Source organism: Saimiri boliviensis, chromosome 2 (assembly GCF_048565385.1).
Source record: "Saimiri boliviensis isolate mSaiBol1 chromosome 2, mSaiBol1.pri, whole genome shotgun sequence".
Lineage (NCBI taxonomy): Eukaryota > Metazoa > Chordata > Mammalia > Primates > Cebidae > Saimiri > Saimiri boliviensis.
The window spans coordinates 119,782,127-119,809,242 of NC_133450.1; the positions used below are offsets into that span (position 1 = coordinate 119,782,127).

The following is a 27,116-nucleotide window of genomic DNA, read 5'->3' on the forward strand; positions in this document are numbered from 1 at the left end:
TTCCCCTATCTTTTCTTCTCTTGATGTTAAACATTACTTTGTTGTAAGATACTTAACACATAACACACCTGAATAGGCTATTATGTATGGTTTGCAATATTAACTGACTTGTAAAGTGGCTTGAACCTGTGTGCCCATTGTTTTGACTACTGAGTGAACAGAATACTAAGAATTGCCTCCTTGGAAATTCCATGTAGCTTGTGACTTTTGCGATTGAAATAGCATTAATCAAATCCTGACACTGTGAACAGACACAAACATGCATGGGCTTGGTTTTCTCTAACCTTACACCACTCGTGACACTGTTTTTAAATGAAAGAAGAAAATGTTTATTGCCATGTCAAAAATTGTTGCATTATTTCGTTGTATCATTGACAAACTCGTGTGTGTTCATGAAGAAAGAGCCCCTGACTATCTTAAACAATCCACTGGAGATGTTTTTAATTCCTATTTTTAGATGAGGCATCTGAGGCTTAAAGTGCTGTAACTTGCATCAGGCCACCGTGTTAGTTAAGTGGTGGAGCTTGGGTATAAGACTGGGTCTGATCACAAAGGCCGTGATGTTTCCTTATATTGTGCTTCCCCCACATTTTTGTAGGGTCGTGATTGCTCATTTGAGGACACAAATAAAATTGTGCATTATAGGAGATCATTTTAATCTAAGTTGCTACTGAATTTTAGATGGGGATCCAGTGAGATGAGGGAGGTGTCACATCAGAAAGGATCTCTTTGGAGAGACTTGTAATAGGCCATTGGGAGAGCCCTTGTTGGGACCCTTCATGGTCTCCTACCTCTCACACGAAATCAGAAGTAGAAGCTAAAGAGCAGCAGTGTTTGGACTTTCTAATTCAACACTGTCTTCCCATGACTGAGGCCAAAATTCTTCTGTGGGACAAATCCCTCCAAACACAATGGTTTCCCAGAGGTAACAAAACCATTCTGATCTTTGGAACTAGGCTGGAAGTCTTTGGAGGTCAGGCAAAGTGATTGAATAATTTGGTAACTCCTGTTTCCTAGAACTTGAAGTATGAGGGGAGGGCATTTTAATTCTTGAAGGATTTATCCCTTTCCTTCTATTTCTGGCCAGCATAAGAAAATTGAGGACAACTATCTGTTGTGGTTCCTTCAACAGGAGATGTAATTTCAGTGGCAAATATCTTCAAAATAATCCTGAATAAGCTCCAACTGGGTCTCATTTTGATTATGATCAAGCAATGGACATAGCCACAATATTGGTGCTGGGAAATTCTGGGCAGTGTATGAGGCAATTTTCTTTAAACATTTTTTTTCGTGGCTAGGACATTGTTGGACTTTGTCAGATATATTTGTAGACTGATTGACTATGAGGTTACTTCAGGATAAAAACTCAAAGGTGGATTATATGGCTGCTCCTCTGTCTCATACTGTCCTGTCCCTCAATGCTTGTTACCAGCTCCTGCTCACTTTTTGCCTGTATTATACCCTGCTTCATCCTACCTATAGGAGAAAGAAAAAGTGTTGGATGTATATTAGCTGTTCTTTAAAGGATATATGTATACAAATTTTCTTTGCTTTTTACAGAAACACTGGTGGCTGTAAATGCTCTTGGGCTAGGCATTTGACAAAAAGTAGGCCAATATTTGAAAGAGCAATAATGGCCCGGTGTGGTGGTTCATGCCTGTGATTCTAGCACTCTGCTGAGGCAGGCAGATCACATGAGGTCGGAAGTTTGAGACCAGCCTGACCAACATGATAGATCTTGAATGTACTAAAAATACAAAATTAGCTAGGTGTCATAGCATAGACCTGTTGTAATCCCAGCTACTCAGGAGGCTGAGGCAGGAGAATCGCTTGCATCTGGGAGGCGGAAGTTGAAATGAGTCGAGATCATGCCATTGCACTCGAGCCTGGGCAACAAGAGCGAAACTCCATCTCAAAACAAAACAAAACAATGACTGAGAAGCATCTTGTTAGATGGTACTTTCTTACTATCTCTCAAAAATGAAATAAGACCACCCATATGACAAGATCTCAATCTTTCTCGATACCTTCCTCTTTCTCCTGAATCGGCTAATTCAGTTTCTGTGACCTAAGAGATGGATAGAATTGTGGTTGAGAATGTTTCTTTTGAGTGTTGGAATTGTTTTGTCCACTCACCAACTGCACAGGAAAGTTACTAGATAGTCGAAAAGTCACTTTTAACATCTGTAAAATGGGAATAGTACTGCTCTTTACCTTGTAATATTATGACTATTTTAAATACATAGAAAATGCTTAATAGAGTACCTAGTATATAGGAAGCCCTTAATACATACATACACACTATTTTTTATTGTGGTAAAATATACATAAAACATACCACTTTAAGCATTTTTAAATGTACAGTTCAGGGGCATTAAATACATTCACATGGCTGTGCAGCCATCAGTACCATCCATCTCGAGAAACTTTTCATCTTCCCCAAACTGAAACTCCATACCCATGAAATTGTAACTCCCCACTCCCTCTTCCTCCAGCCCCTGGAAACCAACCACCATTCTACTTTGTAATTTTGATTACTCTAGGTAATCCCTGTAAGTGGACTGTATTAGTCCATTTTCATACTGCTGTGAAGAAAAACCCAGGACTGGGTAATTTATGAAGAAAAAGAGGTTTAATGGACTCCTTAAAGGAACAGCTCCACGTGGCTTGGGAGGCCTCACAGTAGTGGTGCAAGGCAAAGGAGCAGCAAAGGCATGGCTTACTTGGCAGCAGGCGAGAAAACTTACGCAGGGGAACTCCCATTTATCAAACTATCAGGTCCCATGAGACTTACTACCATGAGAATATGGGAGAAACTGCCCCCATGATTTATTTCCACCTAGCCCCACCCTTGACATGTGGGGATTATTACAATTCAAGGTGAGATTTGGGTGGGGACACAGCCAAACCATATCATGGACCATATAATATTTGTCCTTTTGTGACTGGCTTATTTCACTTGTTACATGAATGAACCTTGAAGACATGATAGTATGTGTCGAAATTTCTTTTAAGACTGTATTTCACTTATTTCTGGCCAAGACCCAGCTTTAGCAGGGATAGTCATCTTTTCTAGACATATAAGTAATTAAGGCTTAGGATTTTAGAGTAAAATCCTAGGACCATCATTGAGTTTTTTCCATCAGTGTTCATAAAGTCACTTATAAAATAGAAAGTCAGTTATATCCTCCACTAGTTAAGATAACTCTCACTTTCTTGAAGGTAAAGAGTACTTCTATTCCAGAGAGGCAAGACAAACATAACTGTCCTCCAATATGCAGATTGAGGAAAGGAAGATTTGGGGAACAGTAGAAAAAAATTTGAAAAAGAAATATGAAACCTAGATTTAGGACAAAAATAAGAACAAGGGAAGGAGGAGAAAGACTAGATAGAAAGAACGGGGCAAGCCACTGTGACAGACTGTATTTTCCAAGGATCTCGCCAATATACATACCATCTTACATGCTCTTACAATGTGGCACTTAGATGGTTCCATCAAGAGGTAGAATCTAGTTCCCCACTTCCTCAATCTGGGCAGACCATTTATAAATGGCTTAATATGAAAGTGACTGGGTGTACCTTCTGTGCTTTGGTCAGAAAAATTACCCATTTTATTATGGACCACTAAAGACTCCCATGTGGAGAGGAACTGAGGATTCCAGCCAGCACCAACCTGCCAGCTGAGTCGGATAACTGGGAAGTGCAACTCCTAGTCCCACTCGAGCCATCCAGTTTTCAGATGAGGACAAACTCATATTAATAATTTTTTTTAATGTTCACAGATACTTAAACATGTTTATTAACATCACAGATAAGTTAATAAACATATCACTACAACCCTATGAGACACTCCAAGTGAGAACTGCCCTGCTGAGCCCTTCTCAAATTCTTGATCAACAAAGAGCAAGAGAAATAAGTAATATTGTTGCTTTTAATGCACTATATTTTGGGGTATTTTGTTAAATCGAAATTAATAACTAATATAGTTTCTCTTACCATTTACCATCACACAATGATGGAAACGAAGCAAATGTTACCTTCAGAATTTGACTCAACAGCATCTGCTGTGCACGAAGGGTCAGTGGAAAACTTTTAAAGTTTATTTCCGTAGTGACGATCACAGCAAAGTGAAAGTGAGCAGCTGATCTAGAGAATATTTAGCCTCAGGGATTTATAACCGGTGCTGTGGTTTGAATGTCTTCTGTAAAGTTTATTGCCATTAAAGTTTATTGCCACTGTAACAGTATTAAGACATACGGGATCTTTAACAGGTGATGAGGCGATGAGGGCTCCACCTTCATGAGTGGGATTAATGCTGCTGTGAACAAAGCTAGGGTCCCCTTGCCTCTGTGGCCTTCTGTCTGCCATGTGATGATGTAGCAAGAAAGTCCTTACAAGATGCGGGTGCCGTGATATTGGACTTCTCAGTTTCCAGAACTGCTAGACAATACATTTCTGTGTATAAATTGCCCATTGTCAAGTATTCTGTTACAGGAACACAAAACATACTAAGCCAGATGTTGGACCATCAGCTTCATAGACTAAAGACTAGGAAAAAATGTATAGCCATGAACTAAGCAAGGGAGAATAAATCTTGGTTAGACCAGAGATGAGATGCTTGCTATGGTGTGCTGGTATTTATTCCTAGGTCCTTATACCCAGGCCTCTACCCTCATATAGGTGCTGTAATTCAGAACAAAACCCTAATAGTGTTCCTTAAAAATGTTAGCAGCGTTTGGATCTTTCTTTAAAAAAAAAAAAAAAAAAGTTCCAGAATATTTCTCCATGATGGAGTATTTGATAGGAGAGAGCAATCTAATTTAATGAATGAATCCATCAGTGGCAAGGGCTTTGGCCTTGAGTGTCAAGAAATCTGGTTTCCAGCCCTGAAGTGTTTACCAACATTGCATGTGATTTTTAGCAATATCCTTGAACTTCAGCAGTTTAACTTAGATATTTTCTTCAATGTCCAAAGATTTTTGCAGCTCAATGACTGAATTAGGAGATTTTATAGTGATGAAACGTCTTCCTAGATAAATGTCTGTTCATTAAACATTGCTATACATAATGGGATACATTTCAGCAAATAATCTACAACTCTAGAGTGTATGGCATTCAGCAACACCAAAGAAATAACACAATCACATTTGTATTTAAATAGAACAGTGTTTTGCTTAAAGTGTTTTGGTTTTACGTTTATAAAATACCTGCATGCTTCATATTATTCCTTGAAAAGAATATGTACCTTGTGCTTAGTAAGAATACTAACAATTATGTTTCTATTCTGTTCCTCTAGTTGATTATTTTCAACCCATAACCTGAAGTCACCAATCTTTGTGCCCCATTCCTTGGGCAACTTACATTCGGGGAGTGTTGCTTTTGGGTAAGCCTTGTTGAGACAATGCGGGGCTGGTTGTGTGTGCATGCTGTTAGCCTTGAATGCTTGGCCAAGTTGCCTACAGTTGATTGATAGGGTACAGATGGGAGAAGAAGGAAGATAGAAATGATACTTAGTCAGATCCAGCTCTTGTGCTGAGTAGTAATAGTGTACCTGAGTGGAAATGCAAGTTGGAAATGACAGGTATTCTCCACATTACGGTACTGTGGGGATATTGCTTTACAAGCCTCCTGAAAACAAATCTGCATTGCACACCAGATGGACATGAAACCAAGATTTATTAAAATACCCTTAGCATATTTACAATGGAAACCCATGAATGCAATTCTCTGCAAATTCCCAAAAATATAATTCTATCTCTTAAGTGAATAGAGGTATCAACAGATTAGGATAAATAAAATCTATCACAGAGATAGAATTTTATTGAATAGACAATTGACACTTTTCTAAGCAATGTATATTATGTACAAAAATACACTTGATAGGGTGACCAAGTACTGTCAAGGAGGAAAAATATATAATACACATGTACAAATTGGTTCCTTCACCCTTTTTAAAAATAAATACTTCATTTGGTTGCAAATGACATTTATGAACTCAACTCATGAGCATTTCTCAGCTTTGACAAAATTAAATATGCAAATTAGAAATACATTTTTAAGCAAAGGGAAAAATACCTGAATCCAATGAGATTATGCTTAAAAGTATGGAAGAGCATGTAACGTAAGGTCTCATGTCTTTAAAGTGCCTTCTCCTTTCCCAACTGTCTTAGTTACTGCCGAAAACCCTTTCAGATTGTATCTACAGATTGGTATAATAATTAAACAGAAAAGCCTATGTTTTACCAGGTTAAATGGTTGACATTTTAGGACCTGCTTACACTTTTATAGTTACTGCCGAAAACCCTTTCAGATTGTATCTACAGATTGGTATAATAATTAAACAGAAAAGCCTATGTTTTACCAGGTTAAATGGTTGACAATTTAGGACATGCTTACACTTTAAGTGCTTTCAAGAGTGTAGCAGTTACTGTTGATCTGAAAATACCACAAAGTGTCAACATCCTGATTCAGAACAGGGGTAGATGCTTGAATCATGAATAGTAGTAAGAATGGAGTGACAATAAAAAGCCTTAGGATTCAGTGTTTGCCTGCACAGCATTAAGTCAATTTGTCCAGCAGCACAAAGTTACTTCAGATTGAAAAATTTAGCCTTCTGCATCATAGCTGGTGACCCGGTCTGATGTACAAACTTGTCAAAAGAATGGCCTTAGTTTAAGGTAAATCTGAGAAATTGAGAAGGCCTAGAATAACATGCCCCCCACCCCAGCCAACCTTCTTAAAGTAGAATAAAATGAAAGAGACGTATTTTCCATCTCTTTTATGGATTTTCCTTTTTGCCAAAGTGATGAGGTGATACTGACATTAACAAGAGGCAGTCACAGCAGTGTGTCTCACATGGGCTCCTTGGTGACAGCGGGGCTCCCTGTCCAAACGGCTGAGAATGGAGCACAGGGTATGAGGGGATGGAGGAGGGGCTGCGAGAGATACTCGGTTGTCTGTGATGCAGAGGGGTGAAAAAATCTGGGTCTGGGAGAAATGTAAGAAATAGCCACGGAATATGAAGGAAAAGGAGGCTGAAACAAATATTGAAAGGAGAAAAGCAAAACGAAGCTAGACATCAAAATGACTTTTGAACAGGCATGCAGTAAACAGGGTTTATGGACGAGCAGCCCCATGGATTTGAAACTGTCGGCGCTGTTAAACCAAGTACAGACCAGTTTAACTGGGGTACCTGCTTTTCCAGTACTGTCTGGCACTGATAAACACAAGATCATGGGCACTCATATTTGCCTAACAGATACCTTCAATTTCCATTGAAAAGCTGCCCATGATATGACCATGCCCCCAAATCACCAGCTCTCTAACAATGTAATCTATCAGCAAAACATTGCATTAGGCTCGTTCACATTTTTCTCCTCCATCCATCCTTTTATTCTTGGTCATCCCATTGCTTGCAACCTCACAAGGCCCCAGTTACATGAAGACATGTAACTGCACGGATCAAATGCACTTTAGACAGCAGCATCCAGGGTCCAGGGTGTCACTAAGAAAACTAAACTCTAAAGCACTTTGTGAAGTAATTTACATTTCTGCTAGGTCCGATTCATACTAGGATGCTGACTGCCCTCACTTAGGTTCCGGGCATGCGGGACAGTGCTTATTCCCAAGCCAAAGCACGATCCCCGAAATCAAAGTCCAAGGACATCGACTTGGCATGCTAGTCTAAATTAAAACTTTTAAAACTCGATGAAAGGAAAAGACTAATACAAATCAGTAATATGTTTTCTCTAAAGATTCATAAAAATTCTAATTTTAAAAGTTTCTGCCTTTTTAGAAGTATTTTTAGATTGGTTCTTTAAGGGAAGTCCTTTTTCTTAAAGCTTACACACTGAATATTAGACATCTAGCTGACAGTAGGGTCATTATGCCTTGGGAAATTATAGAATTATAAAATTAATAGTTTTGGAGTAGACTTATCCCTTAGCTAGATCCCTAAAACTTACTTGTGTCATTATAAGCAAACAGGAAAATTGTTACTAGACTTTCCCTCTGGCTCACGGATTTATCAATGGAAAAGGAAGCCTTTCAAAGATTATGCAGAACACAATCTCGGAGGGGCTGAGCTACCCTCTTCATGCCTTGTGGTCCGATGCATGAAGAAATGAGATTTTATCTAGAGACAAGTTAGCATGAAGAGAAGAAAAAGATTTACAGTTCACAAAAACATCTTAAGTGTAAAGATTTAAAATGTCCTTTTAGTCCTTTAATGGGAAGAGCAGTATAATTTCTGTATGCTATAAATTCCTTATTATACATCTCCTATAAAGAAATCTGGAATTCAAAATCCATACTAAGAGTTGGCAGAGAGTTAATCCGGGAAGACTTAGCCATGAGGAGGTAGAGAGTAATTTCCCTAGATACCCAGTCGTCTATGGGACTAACCTTTCATTTTGGAAAGATGGACCTGGAAAGCTAACCCAGCTGAACAATCAAAGTCGTTTGTTTCATGAGATGAAAGTGGAAGAAAGCCCCTGAAGAAATCAATGAAGGAAAGTAGGTACAACTTTGACAGGGACATTAACAAACCATTGCTAATGTGTGCTTGACAACATTTGAGTTCCTTCTTGATATACTAAGTATTAGATAATGCATTGGCAGCTCATACTATAAAGATAAATAATCATTTAAGACATTCTCATAGTTTCAAAGGCAGAGAACCTCTCACTGCACAGCTAGAGTTGAGGAAAATGTTCAGCCCGTGTGAGAGCTACAGGTGGTAGAGGGAGGTTGTTGAATCCAGGCCAGATTCTGTGGATGTGATTTTCTGCCTGAAAACTGTAGTCTACTTTGTATTTTGCTGGCCCAGTGTTAGCAAGTTTAGCACAAAGCTTGGAAAAACAGCCAATAAATGTAGTTAGATCAGCCTCTAGAAAAGGAGACAGAAGATTCTCAGTATATTTAAGAGAAGATTTAAAAACGGAAAATTACATAAGCTTAGAGGCAATGTAGAAAAATAGATGGCTGTATGTACCACTTTCGTATAAAAATGGAATTAAAGTCAATCATCTTCCCTAGATCAAGTACTTCAGAGATATAAAATAAAGTCTGGAGTTCATGTGAGCTACTGACTGAAGGAAACTATCCTACTGGAGAAGAGAAGGATAAGAGAGAAGGTCTTCTATGCCCCTGGTTATCACCAGAGTAGTCCGGAGAAGGGCTAGGGATAGAGGAGGAAATGAGTTCAGTAAGTTCCACTGGACAGCAGGCCTACTGAATGAGGCTTAATTTGCCACCCTCATCTTTCCATTGGTAGAAACAGCATAGTGGCTCAAGAGACAGTTAGCTGGCTGCCATTTTAATATCTTCATGTTTCCAAATCAGTTGTTTACTACACAAGTTTCCCAAATGCTAACTTTCTATCACATTATTGGTTAAAGAGTTTTGGAACAAATAAGGCTACTGAATTGGCTTTAAATTTAACATGTTAAAATTCTCTTAAATTTATCACTTTCCAACAAAGCATTGATCTGGAAGAGTTTGGTAGACTGCCCATTCCTTGGGAAAGGGAGATGAAGAATTAAACAAAAATGCAGCGCCTCTAAGAAGGTGTCAACAGCTGATGAGTGTGCAGAAGTGACACAAAATGGGCTTCTCGGTCACATACAGCTGTGTAACTGAGCCTGGCTATGCCTGGATTCAATTGCTAATGGACATAGGAATATCATTATGTAAGTTTAAAGAAGATCTGCTGAGTCCAGTATTCGAGGGTGCTTTTTTTAAAGCCGCTTCCATACAGGCAGCTGGATTGTTTCTATAGCTGGAAAATGGAAATACATCAAGCAAGTTATTTGCATTCTGGAAAGGCTAAAAATCACGCACTTTTCAAATCCTGTCAGCTTGGCCACATAGACTGGTTCCATCTGTTGCAGGTTTCTTTATGAAGACAAAGCAGATATGAATGAAAGTCCATTTCTTTATTCTCTCCACCCTCTTCAGTTGTAGGGTCCCTAAAGGTAATATAACTACTATAAAAAATATAAAAAGCAGCTTTTTCTTTCCTCTCCACTTTTCGGCCATTTCTTTCTCTGATTAGAACGGACAGGATTTTAAAAAAAGCTCAAATATACCTGATGCTTCTATATAGCAATTTAAAAAGGCAATTTAAACTACTTTAAGAAATCAGATATTTGATACATGGATCGATACATGGGAGGGGGGAGGGGGAAGGCTATTTCTGGACTTCTTCCTTCTCTTTGCCATATAAAGCTCCAAATTGATTCTTTATTGTTTTCGTGGGAGGAGGCGAGTATTAGAAAACTGACCAATTTATTATGTCACGGAATGAAGAGCTTCCCCTGTCAATGTTACAGCCTGATTCCTGGGAAAAAGAGCCTGCAGGTGTGCATTGCTAACCACCCTTCACAAACGGACTTGGTGCAGTTTGCTGTGCTATTGTATGCAATGATCTGCATCAATCAACTGGCCAAGGGAGAAGCAGAAATAGAAATGTGGACACATAACATTCAAGAAAGGAAAAATATAATTAAAACGAAAATTTCTCTGTTGCAGACAGCATCATGCAGAGGGAATACGCAATCCCAGGCCAACAGGCAAATCTTTGCCCCAAATATACATTTCTTCTGCTACATCTCACTGTGGCCCTTAGAAAAAAAAGAATGACTTAACTTACCAGAGGTGTTATTTTTACAAACATGTTATGTTCCTTCCTTCAGTTTTTCGATTTTCTTTACCAGCAGTATATGAACTTTTCATTTAGGAAGCACCATTCTGTGTGGTACTTACGAAACCAAGAGGTACCTGAAGGGAGGCTAAGAGGTTCCCAGCTTCTACTGCCCTCGAAAGGAGAAGGGAGGGGAGACCAGCATGCCCTCTGATACTCAATTCCTCAACCATACTGGCAACTTGTTTTGGCTAGAATATGTAAAACTGTAATAGCACCACTGGGTTTCCTTATTCTACTGCTTAGATTTCAGAAAATCTTTCTCCATAATTCCTGAGTAGTTGCAGTGAGCGTGTAGAAAGACACCATCATCAGCATAAGGATTCAAAAGGCAACTGTTGGACAGTAGGGCAATCACCTGTGACCTCTGGGCCTCCACTGCCGTCATATACATCCACTTCTGCTTGGCCACACTTTGTCTTGTTCCTTTTCCCCCATAAGCTGCTGCTTCTTGAGGTAAGAGCCATAAGCTGGTTTTTGATACTTGAAGGGCCTGATGCTTTTTACCTAACATGTCTATAGTATATTTTATGATATATTCTGTGTAATTTATGGAACTTATGATATTGTATGCTCTGATACTTATTGTCAATTGCTCATGCAAGAATCTGAACTGTCACATTGTGTCCTTGGATTTAGTGAATTTTGTCTAGGAAGAGACAGTGTTGTAAGTTAAGGGTTCTCAGAGTTACCAGTAAGTCACGTGTGAGTGTCTGGTTAGACAGCATAGCAATACTGGCTACTCTGCTTTGTAGTTCAGGAAGGGCTATGCCTACAACAGCCACATAAAGCCTGCTGGCTGGATGTGCTCAAGTTGCCAAATGGCCTCCTGATCACCTATTCTCCAGGGAAAGTTCAGACACTCCTGTTGCACTGAACACAAGCTCAACAGCATTTTACAGGGATCATTTTCAAGGACTCCAGATTATTTTAAATGAACTTCTTTGAACAAACCATCATTGACCTTTACTGAGCATCAACTTGAGTTAAAAATGAAGGCTGTGTCAACAATGTGGTACACTGGTGGACTTCGGTGGGGGGGGCATCCCAGGGTTCAAATTAGTTGAGAATAATGAAGATTTTGCCATGTTAGTCTTAAAACACTACATTAATACATTGACTAGTGTGACAAAACCACTAGATTTCCTTAACTGAGGCAGGCAAATCTTGCTTTGTAGAAATAGGCATTTTACTGCCAAGTTTTAGTCTGTTCACTAGGATGAACTCCAATTAAGTGCTTTTACTCATTCTTCAGCACTGGCCCTGGAACATGGGCCACAGTAACAGCCTTGCTTACCATTAGTGATTTCTCATGAGCATCCTATTTGGAGACTGAAGTGGACTGCAGTGACTCCACTGCAAACCACCTGCTGCTCTCATCAGCCTACCAGGATTTAGACTTCTGCGGGAGCCACAGAACTCAGAGCTGATTTCTATGGCATGGGTAACACGGGCACTTTTCTTGTGCATAACACTAGAAGGAGCACAGGATGGCTACGAGTGGAATTAGTTTTTAATTGATCAGTTCTTTTGGGTGTCTTCGGAGTTGTGAAAACCAAGAAACTAAGAAAGCAGTATAAAAAGCTTCTTGCTCACAAGCAACTTCAAGCCTTTTTAGTCATGGATGTTCCTTCTCAGCTTTGCTATTTTGCTTGTCTCACTGCTTTATTTCAAATTTAAAAAATCCAACCATGTTACCATATTCCTTTCAGTTGAACCAGTAGAAAAGGTGGTTAGCACCTGTATGAATATGGCTTGTATGACTTGATTTGATCCTGATTGCACTTCATTCCGGAGGCTGACATTAGATTAGGATATGGTGCTGCTTTCGTTACTGGATCTATTGCAGGAGCACTCCTGAGGGGCTGCTGGCTGGCAGGCATATCCTGGGAAGATGCTCAGGCACCTGGCAAGTCGAAGGGTTCTGGAAAGATGGTGGAGCAAGGGGCAGGCCACATGTGGTGGCTGGATCAGGAAGGAATGTAAGATTCTTGCTCATCTCTGGACAGTCCTCTACCAATTGGAGGAGAAAGCTCGGACCTCTACTTCAAGGCCTAAAAATGAGTCTGATCATATTCTCAATTCATCTCCAGTCCTCTTTCTTCACTCCTCAAAAGATAAATTCAGAGAGGTGGCTTAAGGACAACATCGTCAGAGAGGTCCAACGTGGTTTCCCCATGTGACTCTAGCCAGGGTCAGATAAAGCTGCCTATGAATAACCAACTTGGAGCTTCATATTGATGTAATCTTTTCATTTTAATATAAAACTTTTTTTCTGCCCTTAAGTTTTTTGACATCAGAGTCCTGCTTCATCCTACTTGACATGCCTGTCAGTCAGGGTCACGAGTGGGGGCTGTGAGTTGCATTTGCTCTCCTGTCTGGAAACTGCCTTCTAGGGATGGTGGGGGAGGTCCAGCTGCACAGTCACAGCACATACCGTAGAACTTGGCTGCAGTTCGACACAACATTGCCCATTCACGAACGGTCCAAAATGTGAAAGGTGCTCTGGCCACTGGGTCTCTTGTCCAAGCAGGGTCTCTGACCCCAAGGCTGTGCTTGCTCAGGTATTAGTTTCTTTTGGGAGTTAGGGTGCAGAATCTCTGCTGGCCCACGAAACCATCAAAGACTGATACAGAAACAAGAATGGGCCTCACTGAATAACAGATGTCTACTCCTTGCATGATAACTTGTTCTCCAGGATGTTTATGGCTGTTTATCTTCCTTTCTCCACCCAGGTACGATTCTGTTTTCTCCTTTCCAATACATAAATAACAATCATTTTTCTAGTCTGGAAAATACATATTCTTAGACCCCTTCAAAAACGGTTTTGATAAGCTGCAACATTATTGGAGAGTAAGATGCAGGATTTTGATGCGACAGGATCAAAACTAAGACAAATAATCAAAATAGCAGTGTGTAAAGACAAAGACTTGAAATCTCCCAAGGCAACTGTCCCAAATGATTGTTTCTCTCTTCTGTAACAATGTGACTTAAATCAAGCTTTGGTTATAAACCTGGAAATGTAAGCTTTAAAAAAAATTTCAGACAATTTTGGTATTCTGGTCTTAAAACAGTGGACTTTGGGCTTCAACAAGAAATAATATTTCTGTAGTGTTCCCTTAAATAGTTTCTCACTGTTCCTGTGGCTTAATAAGGAATGTCTTAAAGAAGGCATGGGGCAGTCTGCAGGTGACGTCAGAAAGAGATGAGTAAAAAAACACTAAGTAACAAATCTCTCAAGAATGTCCTGCAGTCCTGGGGTCACACACAGCATGTGTGCAAGGTTCTCCATGGCCAGAGCTGCCATTTCCGTGTGTCTTCATATTAGTTGGTGTTCACACTAGCTTCCTTCTGACGCAGTCTTTCTTTCTGTTAATGGAAAAAAAAAGTCATTTCTTTCATCTTAACTTTTGATAAATTTGTTAAATTTTGGTCTAGAATGCAGAGTGCAATTATGCCAAACAGCCTAGAAATATTGTTCTTCCCCTAAGCCCTCAGTTTTCTGCCCCTCCCTACCTATTACCCTTAATGCCCAGAAAACAAAAAAGAAATCAACAACCAGCCAATCTACCAACTACATCCATCCTAAAACGAGGGCCTCTACCAAGACAGGGTGATCTTTTCTGTCTTCCTCCTTTGTGACAAAGACCTAAGTTCATAGTGTTACTCCAGGACTCTTTCTTCCCTACCCTTGGCCCACTGATGGAATTAGGGAATGCTCAAGAAATAGCTTTTAAGGAGTCTAGATATGAAAAAAAAAAAAAAAAAAAAACTGTTTCCAAGTTGAATGTATTTGCAAATGATAAACTTGGCAGAACGCAACAAAAGCCGTGCAGAATGGGAGATGACCAGATCTAGTCTCTACAGAATGCGAGAAGTTCCCGATTGGCCAAGGCTGTTCTGCTCTTCTCCCAGCTTCCTCCTCGTGGACAGCCTTCTAAAGGGAGGGACGTGGGCATCTGCTGGGAAGATGTAAAAACAAACAGGAGCACACTACACAGAAACACGGACCCTCACAGTATCTGTGACACCAGGGAAGTAAACACATGAGTGTAGCAAGGATGGGTGTGCCTGCTCTTAGGGGAGGGCAAATAGAAGGCTAAAAATGAAAAGGGAGAGGAGGAGGACACGCTCGGTTGGAATGAACAGAGGCAGAGAGAAGCCTTTCAGCATGGATCCTTAGCTGCTTGTGAGCTATGAGATGTGATGTTCCAGTGAATGACTAAATCGGCCTAGACATAAACTTAAGTTGATAATTTGTTGACACTCATCCTAAATTTGGACCCCATCCCTGACTAATTGGGCAAAATTGAATCAGAAATCTGTTTACAAGCTCTTCCTTAATTTCTACCCACCCACCCACACAGACGAGAAAAGAAGCAACTCCAATAAGCTCAGGATCACAGCTGGGAACTTGCTCACAGGGGAGGTAGTAAACCCACCGTTGCCCTTTGGTCTACATGGGTGACCCCATTCTCCCTGCCTTGGAGGACAGGCTTGGCTGTAAAAGTCTGGATAGAGGCCCAAATAAAAGGTCTGAAGGAAGAGGTAGAAGCTGATGAAGATAAAAATCGGGGTTCAGCCAACTGCCACTGAAAATCATACAACCGGCATGTCACAAATATACTATCAAATGGGAACAGGGGCCATGTCCTCAACAATGGCTTTACCTGACCAAGCTCTATAGCCCTGATGTCTCCATTTCTCATTCATCAACCTCATGAAGCATTCATTTAGCTGCTCATGGGGTGGTTATGAGAAACACCATGGTCAATCAACAGAAATAATCTCACTTTACAACTTGGATCCCACCTACGTTTTCAAAGGGGTTGAAGCATCCAGCAAAAAGGGTAATCATATATAAAGGATAAAGTAAGTAGTTGTGGGACATCAGGCCCAGAGAGGGAGGCGTTTGAAAAATCCAAGAGGGGAGGGTGATACTTTCACTTGCTTCTCACTGCCATTCCCCATTGCACCATTGCAGGGTCAACCAGAGCAGCTGAAATTCACAGCAACAAGAAAAACAACTAATACTTAGCTGCTAAGGCATTTTAAAGTTTTTTCTCACTTTTCTCAAAATAACCCCAAGGGAAAAGTTAGACTACTTTTCATGGAAGAGAAAGAAACAAAATTAACTTTACTAAGGTTTTACAACTATTTAGGCACAGATCTAGGACAAAAGAAAGTAACTTTAAGACTTTTACAACTACTTAACTGGCAGAGATGTGATCTGAACCCAATTTTCCTTCTCAACATCCTGGGATCCTAACCGTGCAGCTATTCTGACTATTGTCTGTATCACCTAGGTGGAGATTCATTGTGATTTCTATCGAAAGCTGGACTTTGGAGGGTAGTGCAATCCCAAATCTAGGAAGACTGGGGAGACTGCTGGTTTCCAGCACGGGGAGAGATGTCGGGAGGCCCAGAATCTGGTCCTGGTTTTTGTTACCCACTTGCCAAGTGACCCTGGGTATTCTGTATCTTCCTGCACTTCAAATTTCCCAACTATCAAAATAGGAGAATTGCTGCCTTTTTCTTTAATGGGGAAAAGGAACTGAAGAGAAAGAATGTATTTAAACATTCTGAGAAAGATACTTTGCAATAAGGGTGACTGTGTTGTGGGTAGGGTATGAAAGGAGGTGAAATGGCAAGTGACTAAATGTGGCTGAGAAATGACCTATGTGGAACTTAAAGGAAAAACATAAAGCTATGTTTTGCACCTTGACCCACACACCTTTTTTTTTTTTTTTTTTTTTTTACCACCTGCAACTCTGGGATGGGAAATGAGAATCTAGATATTACATTTCAGCTTTGAGTTTCCCTTGAATTCAGACGCACTCCTGGATGCACTTCAATTTTAATGAAAATCATTAGGTTATGTTGAAAAATGTCTCACCAGGCTAGCAGTGGGATTGATTTTCTTTGTCTCCACTTTCTTCTCTGACGTCAACTTGCTGACTGATTCCTGAGCCATTTTCAATCTGAAATACAAATAGGGAAAAGACAGGAAGAGGGAAAAGGAAAGAAGAAAAAGGAAGGTTAAACATAAACTCAAATGCTTTTGAATTAATCTGTCAGCGATTTGAAAATACTGAAATGTTTTTTCAATACTTTTTGTTACTAAATTCAAACCCTAATTCGGTGTGAAGGCTTCTCTGCTTTATCAAAACTTAATTTTCTTCACTAGCTGAAGAGTTTTTGTGAACAATGTGATCGTTTCTGATGGATGGAATCTATGCACTCAGAGCATTGTTGACTTCAGTGTACTCTGGCTTGTGATCCACTCAGCAGGTAATGAGATTATTTTGAAAAATGATGTTCTGAGGAAATGTGAAACCACAAGTATTAAGATTCACCAATTCACATCAATTACCATGTGATATCCTAAAGAATGGGCAAAATGTTTATTTTTTGAGACAAGGTCTCAGTGTGTTGCTCAGACTGGAGTGCGGTGGCGTGATCTTGGCTCACTGTAACCTCCGCAACCAGAATGGGAAAAATATTTATATATCATATCTGATGGAGACTAGTGTCCAAAACACAAAGAACTTAAATCTCAAATAAGACAAATAGCCCCTCCTCTAAAAATAGACAAAGGATTTTAATAGACATTTTTCCAAAGCTGACATACACATGGTCAGTAAGCACATAAAAATATGTTGAACATCATTAATCATTAAGAAGTGCAAATCAAAACCACAGTGGGATGCTACTTCACATCCACTGGGATGGCTGGAATCAAAGACATAAAACAAGTACCAGAGATGAAGCTGTGAAGACATTGGAACCCTCATACACTGTTAATGTGACTGTAGAATTATACAGTTGCTTCGGAAAACAGTTGAGTAGTTTTCCAAAATGTTGAGCAGAGAATTACCATGTGACCCAGCAATTCTACTGCTAGATACATAACTATATGTATAACTAAGAAAATTGAAAACATGTCTATATAAAAATTTACATATGAATGTTTACAGACCCATTGATTATAATAGTCAAGAGTAAAAGCAACCAAATTTCCATTACCTAATAAACAAAATGTGGTATATCCATACAACATAATATAATTGAGCCATCAAAAGGAATGAATTTGCCGATACATGCTACCACATAGATATACTTCAAAAACATTGTCTAAGTGAAAAGAGCTAATCAGAAAACACATGACCCCATTTATAAGAAATGTTTAAAATACGCAAACCCATATAGAAAGCAGATTACAAAAACCATGGGTCGCACCAAGCTGGGGAAAATGGAGAGTGACTGTGAACTGGTAAAAGATTTTCTCTAAAATCAAATTGAGGTAATGGTTGTACATCCTTGTGAACATACTAAAAACCACTGTGTACTGAGTACGAATGTGTACTGAATTGTACACTTGAAAAGTGTGAGTTTTAAAATATGTAAACATTGTCTCAAAACTTAATAAAAATTCATTAATTCAACATGATAGTATTTCTTACCCATAAGGTTGGCAAATACAAACAAAATATTAACTGAGGATGTGGGGGAATGGGAAGTGCCACACTAGTGCACTAGGGAGAATAAATTGGTGTAGCTGGCTTTGACAATACCGGGTAAAACCGAAAGCATACACACACTATAAGCCATCAATTCTTCTTGTAGGGAGATACCCAAAAGAATTATAAACTGACACAGAGCTTTCACTGTGGCAATAAACGCAATTGAGAAAAACTGCAAACAACCAAATGAATGTGTTCAATAGAATAATAGACATAGGACAATAACATAACATTTACTGGGTACTTAATCTGTACCAGGTGCTGCTCTACTTACTGTATTTGAATTAAACTTAATTTTTACAACAAGTCTGTGAAAGGAACGCGTCCTATTCGCATTTTATAGGTCTTAACCACCATGCAATGTGCAATGCTGCTTATGTACTGTATTCATTCAGCAGAATAGGGTATAATGGTGAGAAGGAATGAACTAGATCCACAAATTAAACAATCACAGGTATGGGAAGCACGATACTGAGAGTGAAGAATTCTGTAGTGATAGAATGAAGAGGCCATCTATGATGACGGTAGAATTATCAGCCCTATCACTTAATAGCTGTGTGAGCCTGCCCAAGAGGCCTGTCTGGGTGCCTTATTTCCTAAGAAACACGATAGCAAAAGTGCATGATACATAGGATCAATGAGAGGACTGAGTAGGTGTCGGAGGCGCAAAGCAACTCCTTGAATAGAACCTGGGTAAAATGAGGCTGAAACCTACTGGGCTGCATTCCCAGATGGTTAAAGCATTCTAAGTCACAGGATGAGATAGGAGGTCGGCCCAAGATACTGGTCATAAAGACCTTGCTGATAAAACAGGTTCCAGTAAAGAAGCCAATAGAAAGTTATCAAAACCAAGATGGCTACGTAGTGAACTCTGGTAGTCCTCACTGCTACATTTGTGAACTGTATGTTTACTACATTTATAAACAGAGTTTACAAATGCCATGGCAACATTAGAAAGTTATCCTGTATGGTCTTAAAAAGAGGAGGCATGAATAGTCTACCCCTTAGCGTATCATCAAAAAATAACCATAAAAGTGGACAGCAAGCAGCTCTCCAACTTCTCTGCCGATGGAGTAGACATTGTTGCATTTTACTTTGCTAATAAACCTGCTTTCACTGTACTCCATGGACTCGCCCTGAATTTTTTCTTGATGAGATCCAAGAATCATCTCTTGGGGTCGGGATTGGGACCCCTTTCCTGTAACATCTTTCTGGCAACTACAGAAGGGACTATAGTGAGGAAACCCCTTAACCAAAGGCTAGCTTTGGGTAAGTGGTGGGGTCCTGAAACAGCAGTTAGCTCCAGGCAGGTGGTAATAGCTGAATAAATGTAAGCTAGTATTGTTACTTACATGCAGTATGCAACATTGTGCATATAATTTTAAACTGAACCCATACAAACACCTGTCTGTGTTTATATATGGATACATACATATAAAAGTAGTCAAAATAGACTAGACAGATACTCAATGTCACCGTAGAGGTTATTGCTAGAAAGATCTGGGAAGAGAATGACACTGGCAATAACATGCCAGGTAGAATTTCATTTTATCTGTAATACTTCATTTTTAAATTTAAAATCTTAAAGAATATGTGATGAATGTTAATAGCTACAATTCTAGGTAGTGGGAACATAGGTGTGATACATTATCCTTTGTATTTTTATTTTCAAAATTTCTTCAAAACATTAAAGATCTACCAACTCAGACATTTAAAAATACGCTTTTTCTTCCATGCTTCAAATAAAAATCTCTGGGTAAATATTAATCACATACTTTTTGGCATCCATAAGTGGCTGAGTAGCTTAGCGCTTAGCTAATGTTATACAATTTGCTTAAAACACATTTAGTAATCCCATCTCCCTGCCCACATGTGCATGTTAGTTACAATAAATTCAACATTCTTACTTGTGCATTGGACAATAAATTCTGCTGTTGCAGTATGAAAACAGCCATCAGAAAAATACATCAATAAGTAGGCAATGCTGTATTCTAATAAATTGTATTGACAAGCACGATTAGTGTGCCAGACGTGGCTCATAGGCTGTAGTTTCCCAGTTTCTGGACTATATCACAGGATTCAAATCACATGACTTTGGATTGGCAATCCAACCTCCCCCTGTTCTAAACCAAGTTTACTTGTCTGTCCAACCTTTTCAGACCCAGATCTGTTGTATTCATAGTATTCTGGTTTAATTGGCTGAGTATCCTTGGATAAGTCACTTAAGGCCCTGCACCTCAATTTTCTCATCTCTTAAAAGTGTGAATAATACCACACCTAATAACATTGCTGCTATAAAAATTAAGGAAAAAACTATATGTGATTACTGATTAAGTATCTTTTCCTTCACCTCACACCATGTCTTCCACATGACCTATATTCTTTGTACATGGCTTTTTCTCACTTTTGCATCTTGCTTTCATTGTTCCCTCAGTGACTAAGTCATTTCCATTCATTCAAATTCTTCCCATTCTTCTATTCACAGCTTAAGTGTCAAAGTCACCACAGCTTCCTTCATCTGTTAGCCAGAAGTAATTGCTCTTTTCCTAAGTGACAAAGCACTTTGTGCCTCTCTTAAGGTACTTAAGGCGTTTCACCTTAAAATTGGGTAGGTGTCTTCTTAAACCACTGGAATGACTTGAGGACAATGAGCAGATTTATGCATATCTGGGACCGCTCCCCATCCCTTTATCCAGCACTGTGCCATACACAAGTTATTTCTTAGCAAATACCTGTGTGATAAGTGATATGCACTGATAACTTTCTTTTTCTGCCTTAAACAGTTTAAATGTTTAGTAAATACTCAAGAGTTATAAAATAATTGCTTTTTGCATTTATCCTTGGGAAAAATCTATAAAAACGCTTAGAAGTGTAGTTTTAGTTACTGATTAGCTGATTGAGTCTTAAGGAAAAAGAAAAGATGCTCAAGGTGACCCAAATTTGCTAAACATTTACACGTCATCTTATGTATATATGCCAAGATAATTAAAAGTAGCCACATTACTTTGCCCACAAGGAGACCAAGACTGAGAGGTTATTAATTTTGTCCTAAGTCTGGAATTTATTTCTCCCACTTAGGTAAGGGCTTTGGGCATTTAAAGAAAATTTGCTGGTTAGTGCATGTTCTCACTCGTAAGTGGGTGTTGAACAATGAGAACACATGGACACAGGGGAACATCACACCCTGGGGTCCGCTGAGGAGTGGGGAGATTGGGGAGGGATAACACTAGTAGAAATACCTAATGTAGGTGACGGGGGTGATGGAGGCAGCAAACAACCATGGCATGTGTATACCTATCTGACAATCCTGCAAGATCTGCACATGTACCCCAGAACTTAAAATTTGCTGGTTAGACAGTTTCTAGCTACATACATGCTCAACCTCCTCATTGTTTGTGTACCTGTTTTTGTTTCTAGCCTAAATGTTGGTTCTAATGTCCCTCAGTAGACGATGGCACAAAGAAAATGTGCAACACATATACCATGAAATGCTATGCAGTCATAAAAGAATGAAATCACGTCCATTGCAGCAACATGGATGGAGCTGCAGACCACTATCCTAAGTGAAATAACTCAGAAAAAGAAAAATCGAATACTACATGCTCTCACTGATAAGTGGGAGCTAAACGGGGGGTTACACATAGATACACAGAGGGAAATAACAGACACTGGGGATTAAAGTAGGGGAGACAGGCTCAACAAACAACCTCCTGGGTACAATACTCACTCTTTGGGTGATGGATAGAAACCCAGACCCTACCACTATGAAATACATTTGTGTAACAAACCTGCACAAATTCACGTACCTCCTGGATTGATAAAAATAAAAAGAAATAAAGGGTGACTGGCTGTGGTGGCTCATGCCTGTAACCCCAGCACTTTGGGAGGCTGAGGCGGGTGGAACATGAGATCAAGAGACTGAGACTATCCTGGCCAACATGATAAAACCACATCTTTACTAAAAATATAAAAATTAGCTGGGCATGGTGGTACACATCTGTAGTCCCAGCTACTTGGGAGGCTGAGGCAGGAGAATCATCTGAACCCAGGAGGCAGAGGCAGAGGTTGCAGTGAGCCGAGATCACAGCACTGCTCTCCAGCCTGGTGACAGAATGAAGACTCCATCTCTCAATAAATGAATGAATGTTATATGGCAATCCCTACAAAATAAATTGGAAATATAGGGGAAAAATACAAATATGTTAGAGAAAGATAAATATTCTCAATTCATATATATCTCAATAAAATTTTTGAAAACTTTCTTTTCCCTTTGCTCATGATCATGCATTTATTCCCTAAGGAGTTATTGGGAGCCCCAGTAAATACCAAATGCTGCCGAAGTCTACTGAGGAAAGTCACAAGTGTAAGATGGGACAGGGAGTCATGTCCTCTGATGTTCTTGCTTAGTGTTGACCCTGTAGAAGTTGACTGTAACTTTGCTTTCATATTAGAACCACCACAAAATCTTTTTTTTCCAACTCATCAGTGAGCATGGGTTACAGGAAACTAGGTGAACTACATTCAAAAAGTGGCATGCCTTTCCAGTGAGAAACTTAGGCTCCCCACTGTTACTGTCTCATCTTTTGGGAGAGCCTATAGCATACTGTGGGCTTTCTACAGACGAGAGCCACATGCCCTGTAACTAATTCAAGCCAACTCACAATCTAGCTCTCTGGGAGACTGAGGAAGTACCATGTCTTTATTCTGACATTCAGTATTTATCTGGTTTGTGTTGTGCACAACAGAAGATACTGAAATCATCATGAAGTTTGTAATAACAGAAGTGCTTTTATTTTTGACCACAGGGATTGAGCACACGAGCCAATCAAGATAAATGAGATATCGAGGAAGTGGGGCAGATAAGAGTTCAGGTTGCTTTATATTCCTTTTCAGTTTGGGGCAGTGTATGTAATCTATTTTTTAAAGAGCCTTCATGTTCAGCAAAGGTGTTTCAAGGAGAAGAGGCAGAATTAGGGGATCCTCTGGATGCCAGTGTTGGCAAGCTCTACTTCAATAAGAAAAGCTTTATTTTGTTTTATATGTTGATGTTTTATGTATGTTTTTATTTTTTTAAAAAGTCTGCCAGGCGTGGTGGCTCACGCCTGCAATCCCAGCACTTTGAGAGACCACGGTGGGCAGATCATGAGGTCAGGAGATGGAGACTATCCTGGCGAACATGAGACCCCATCTCTACCAAAAATACAAAAATTAGCCAGGCATGGTGGTGCGTGCCTGTAGTTCCAGCTGCTTGAGAGGCTAAAGCAGGAGAATCACTTGAACCCGGGAGGTGGAAGTTGTAATGAGCCAAGATCGCACTATTGCACTCCAGCCTGGGTGACAGAGTGAAATGACAGACCAAAAAAAGGGGTCTGCTGGGTTTGTTTTCCTTTCCCCCGCCCCTCTAAACAGAACCTATTGAAGCTCCTAGTGTGAAAAGAGAAGAAAATAACAAAACAACCGTCTGCTTCAGGAGAATGACAATAGAAGCCAACAGAAGGCTGCTTCCTGAATAACTGCCCATGAATCTCTTAGAGGTGGACAACTGATTTAAGAAGACAAGGCCTGTTAAAAGGATGATTCTTCTGACAGCCATAGCCACAAGATTTCAGATTTTGGGCTGCAAAAACGCATCAAATCTACAAAAATCACAACATGGCCAGCTTTCCCACCATACTTGTTACTTTCCAGATAAGTTTTAAGCCTGTGAGATCACCAGTATCTGGCAAATACAGACAGGCACAGTGGGGACAGATCCAGATGAACCAGACTGTGGAAATAAGTGGGATACCAATTTACTTCCCTGTCATAAAGGCAGAGATGGCCTCATATTTCATTGATTGATTTTATTTATGGTCTTTCCTGGAATTTTGATCTCCCTGATTCCTGCCCTATGCTACTTTCCAATGTCTGTTTTCCCTCCTTTGCTTTTACTAACTTCAGAATAAAAATTAAATAGAGCTAACTTATTACATCTTGCCTATGGCCTCCCCCAACTTAATTCTGTGACTGCAATTAACTTTTTGGGTGGTGGGGGGGTTTGGTGGGGCTTCATCTGCTCAGCCTCGTTTCCTTTCTTTCCCATTCTGCATATTTGTGTGAATTGACAGCCTATTAACTTTTGAGTAACTCTTAAGTATGAGGCTAGGTATGTATATGTGTGTATATATATGTAAACACACACACATATATACGTGTGTGTATTTGTACAGATGACGTTTCACCTTGTTGCCCAGGCTGGTCTCGAACTCCTGAACTCGAGCAATCCACTTGCATTGGCCTTCCAAAGTGCTAGGATTACAGGTGTGAACCACTGAGCCCAGCCAATGACCAAGTAATATTTTTAATGTAAAAAGGAATGTAGGCTGATGACTGGTGTCTGGACACAACTGGTCTGAAATCATGGTTCAGGTTGGGGTCCACACTCTAACATACGGGATTAATTTTAGTGTTTAAAAATAGGTAACTGGTCCCTGAAAAACAGCATTATCTTTTCAATACCTATTGGTGATAAATTAGAAATTCTCCTAAATGATACTGATCGGTTCATTTCAGTCAGTAGAGAAAACACAATCTGGTAATATTATCAGGGCATTCTTGTTAATACATTATCTGCTTTTTTTGTATGGTAGACAACAGGACCAAGAAGTGATTTCAGGAGCAGAGGGGTAAAGTTTTGGCCTCTAGTGCTACCAGCTTCAAAAAGAAAGCCCTGTCAGCCAGCTAGTACAGCGTAACTTAGTTAGTGCATAGCTCAGATCATGTATGTTTCTTTGTCCAAGCCATTAAAAGTTAATGACTTTGGAAATACTGGCAGAGACACATTAAGAGAATATGGTTCATAAAAGGCATATTGGGAAATGTATGAGATCTGATCAGCTATAATATGAATCTCTTTAAAAAGGTCTTAATATCACTCATTGCTAAGGAAAAGGTAAAAATGGTCTAAAAAATGGATAAGAGATGTGGTGTGTATCAACAGGTAATGTGCCTTTAAGTCAGCATGCCACAGGGAATGTCCACATTCCCTAAAAGGCAGGATGATAAAAACTGAAGGTCTAAGCTGCTACACCACTGGACTTATCCTAAATGTAAATACAGGAGTTCAGAATCTCTCTAATCTCTCTAAAAAAAAAGTAAGTTCTTTATTCTCATGACTGTTCAGAAATACATGGAGGAACATGATAAAGGAAGGTGCAAAAAAGCCCATCTTTGCCACTGGCTCAGTCAATTCTGGCCTATGGTCCTTTGGAATGGTGAATAAGATTTCCATGGTATAGAAAAGGTATTGGCCCTCACCGTAGATCACACCCGTAAAATAAATGACTCACCGGTCTGACTACCCAAAATAGCTTGGCTTGACCGACCATTCCCAGGGACAACTTGTATGAGCAAATAACGACACTCTGATGGTCTCCCTTCGGAAGGAAGTAGTCGGCAAAGGGGTATATGGAGCTTCAAGGATGAAATACAAAAAGGAGTGAGTGTTCACTCCTGTGCCATGATCACCTTGCAGCTTTGAAGTAAGTCGCATCAGGCCGAGGCACAAGAAATAGCCTACAGACTTCAGGGCAACATGCAAGTGGCTTTCTTGCCTCAAAAAGCTCACTATCACATGGTTTATGGCACTTCGAATAGAGAAGATTGGGGACAACATTTTGATATTTTCCTCATTAGGCTTACCTGAAGCATAGATGGTATTAACGCTATAAGGGCTCTTGTAAATGTGCCTTCAGAGGGACATGGCTATGTCCAGCCATCCCTCCAGCCACTTCCTGGTAGCCTGAACATCAGAAGTAAGGCTCCGTCCATGCTATGTAGTTTGTTCAGGTCTTTTGATACTCCCTGAGTTTATACAAGGTACGGCCCTGCAGTTCAGAGTCTAATTGTTTCTCCAGGCAAAAAAGGACTAATGTCCAACTTCGCTTCTAAATAAGCGCAATCATAGAGACCTGACTAGGACTGCGAGGACCACTCTCATTTCTATCCTTCTTGACAACGTTCACTCATGAGGCATTTCTGAATTCTTGACATAACTATTGCCCATGATTAATAGCTATAAAAATGAAATAAGTCACTCCCTACTGTTAGAAAAAAAGAAAAACCAAACGTACTAATTTCTTAATTTAAAGGGAAACTTGTCTCTTTGCCACAGTAGCTGATGAAAACGTCATTGACTAGCCTACGTGGAATGTTTCCAAAAGGTAGAAAAATAACAGAAAAGAGCCATAAACGATAAAATAATGAGTAATCCAAAGTTTGTTTATCCCACGCAGGCCAACAGGGCCACTTACTTAGACAGACACACTCTTCCATGCTCATTTTCTCTTCAGAGTCTGACCTTTGGCCCTGACCACTCTGGCACCAACCACCTCCTGTGCCTCCCAGGTCAGTTTCACCAGGAGCCATGATAAAACAGACCAGCAGGAAAGTAAGAATGCTAGCAGAAAGTAATCTTAGGCTTAGCTCCTAACACACCAGAATTTAGCCTTTAAAAGTAATTCCAGTTGGGCATAGGAGCTCACACCTGTAATTTCAGTGCTTTGGGAGGCCGAGGCAGGAGGACTGCTTGGGCTGGGATTCAAGGCCGGCCTGGGCCACATAGCAAGATCCTCTCTATTAAAAAGCTTTTAAAAAAATGAGTTGGGCATGATGATGTGTGCCTGTGGTCCTAGTCAGGAGGCTGAGGCAGGAGGATCACTTAAGCCCAGGAACTGCAGGTTACTATGATGACACCACTGCATTCTAGCCTGGGCAACAGAGTGAGACTTTGTCTCTCAAAAAGTTACACCATGATAAATTAACATAGCAGTTCTACTTTGTCCAATTGTCTACTTTGTCAAATCCAAATTTGACCATTTTCCCGACTCTATTCCGATGATATTTTCCTATTT

General features: G+C 39.9%; 1 protein-coding gene across 4 annotated transcripts in view; it reads right to left on the reverse strand.

The window, feature by feature from the left end:
* Positions 1 to 1,808: 1,808 nt before the first annotated feature.
* Positions 1,809 to 27,116, reverse strand: part of FMN1 (formin 1) — a 423,173-nt gene continuing 397,865 nt past the window's right edge. For 3 of the 4 annotated variants that reach the window (XM_074394140.1, XM_074394139.1, XM_003935753.4), the window contains 2 exons: positions 16,599 to 16,683; positions 1,813 to 14,071 (listed from right to left, as the gene is read on the reverse strand). In XM_074394140.1, the coding sequence (XP_074250241.1) occupies positions 14,027 to 14,071; positions 16,599 to 16,683 (130 nt within the window). In that variant the 3' untranslated portion in view covers positions 1,813 to 14,026. Of the gene's footprint in view, positions 14,072 to 16,598; positions 16,684 to 27,116 lie in introns of all 4 variants that reach the window. The other variant, XM_074394141.1, reaches the window with a different exon arrangement.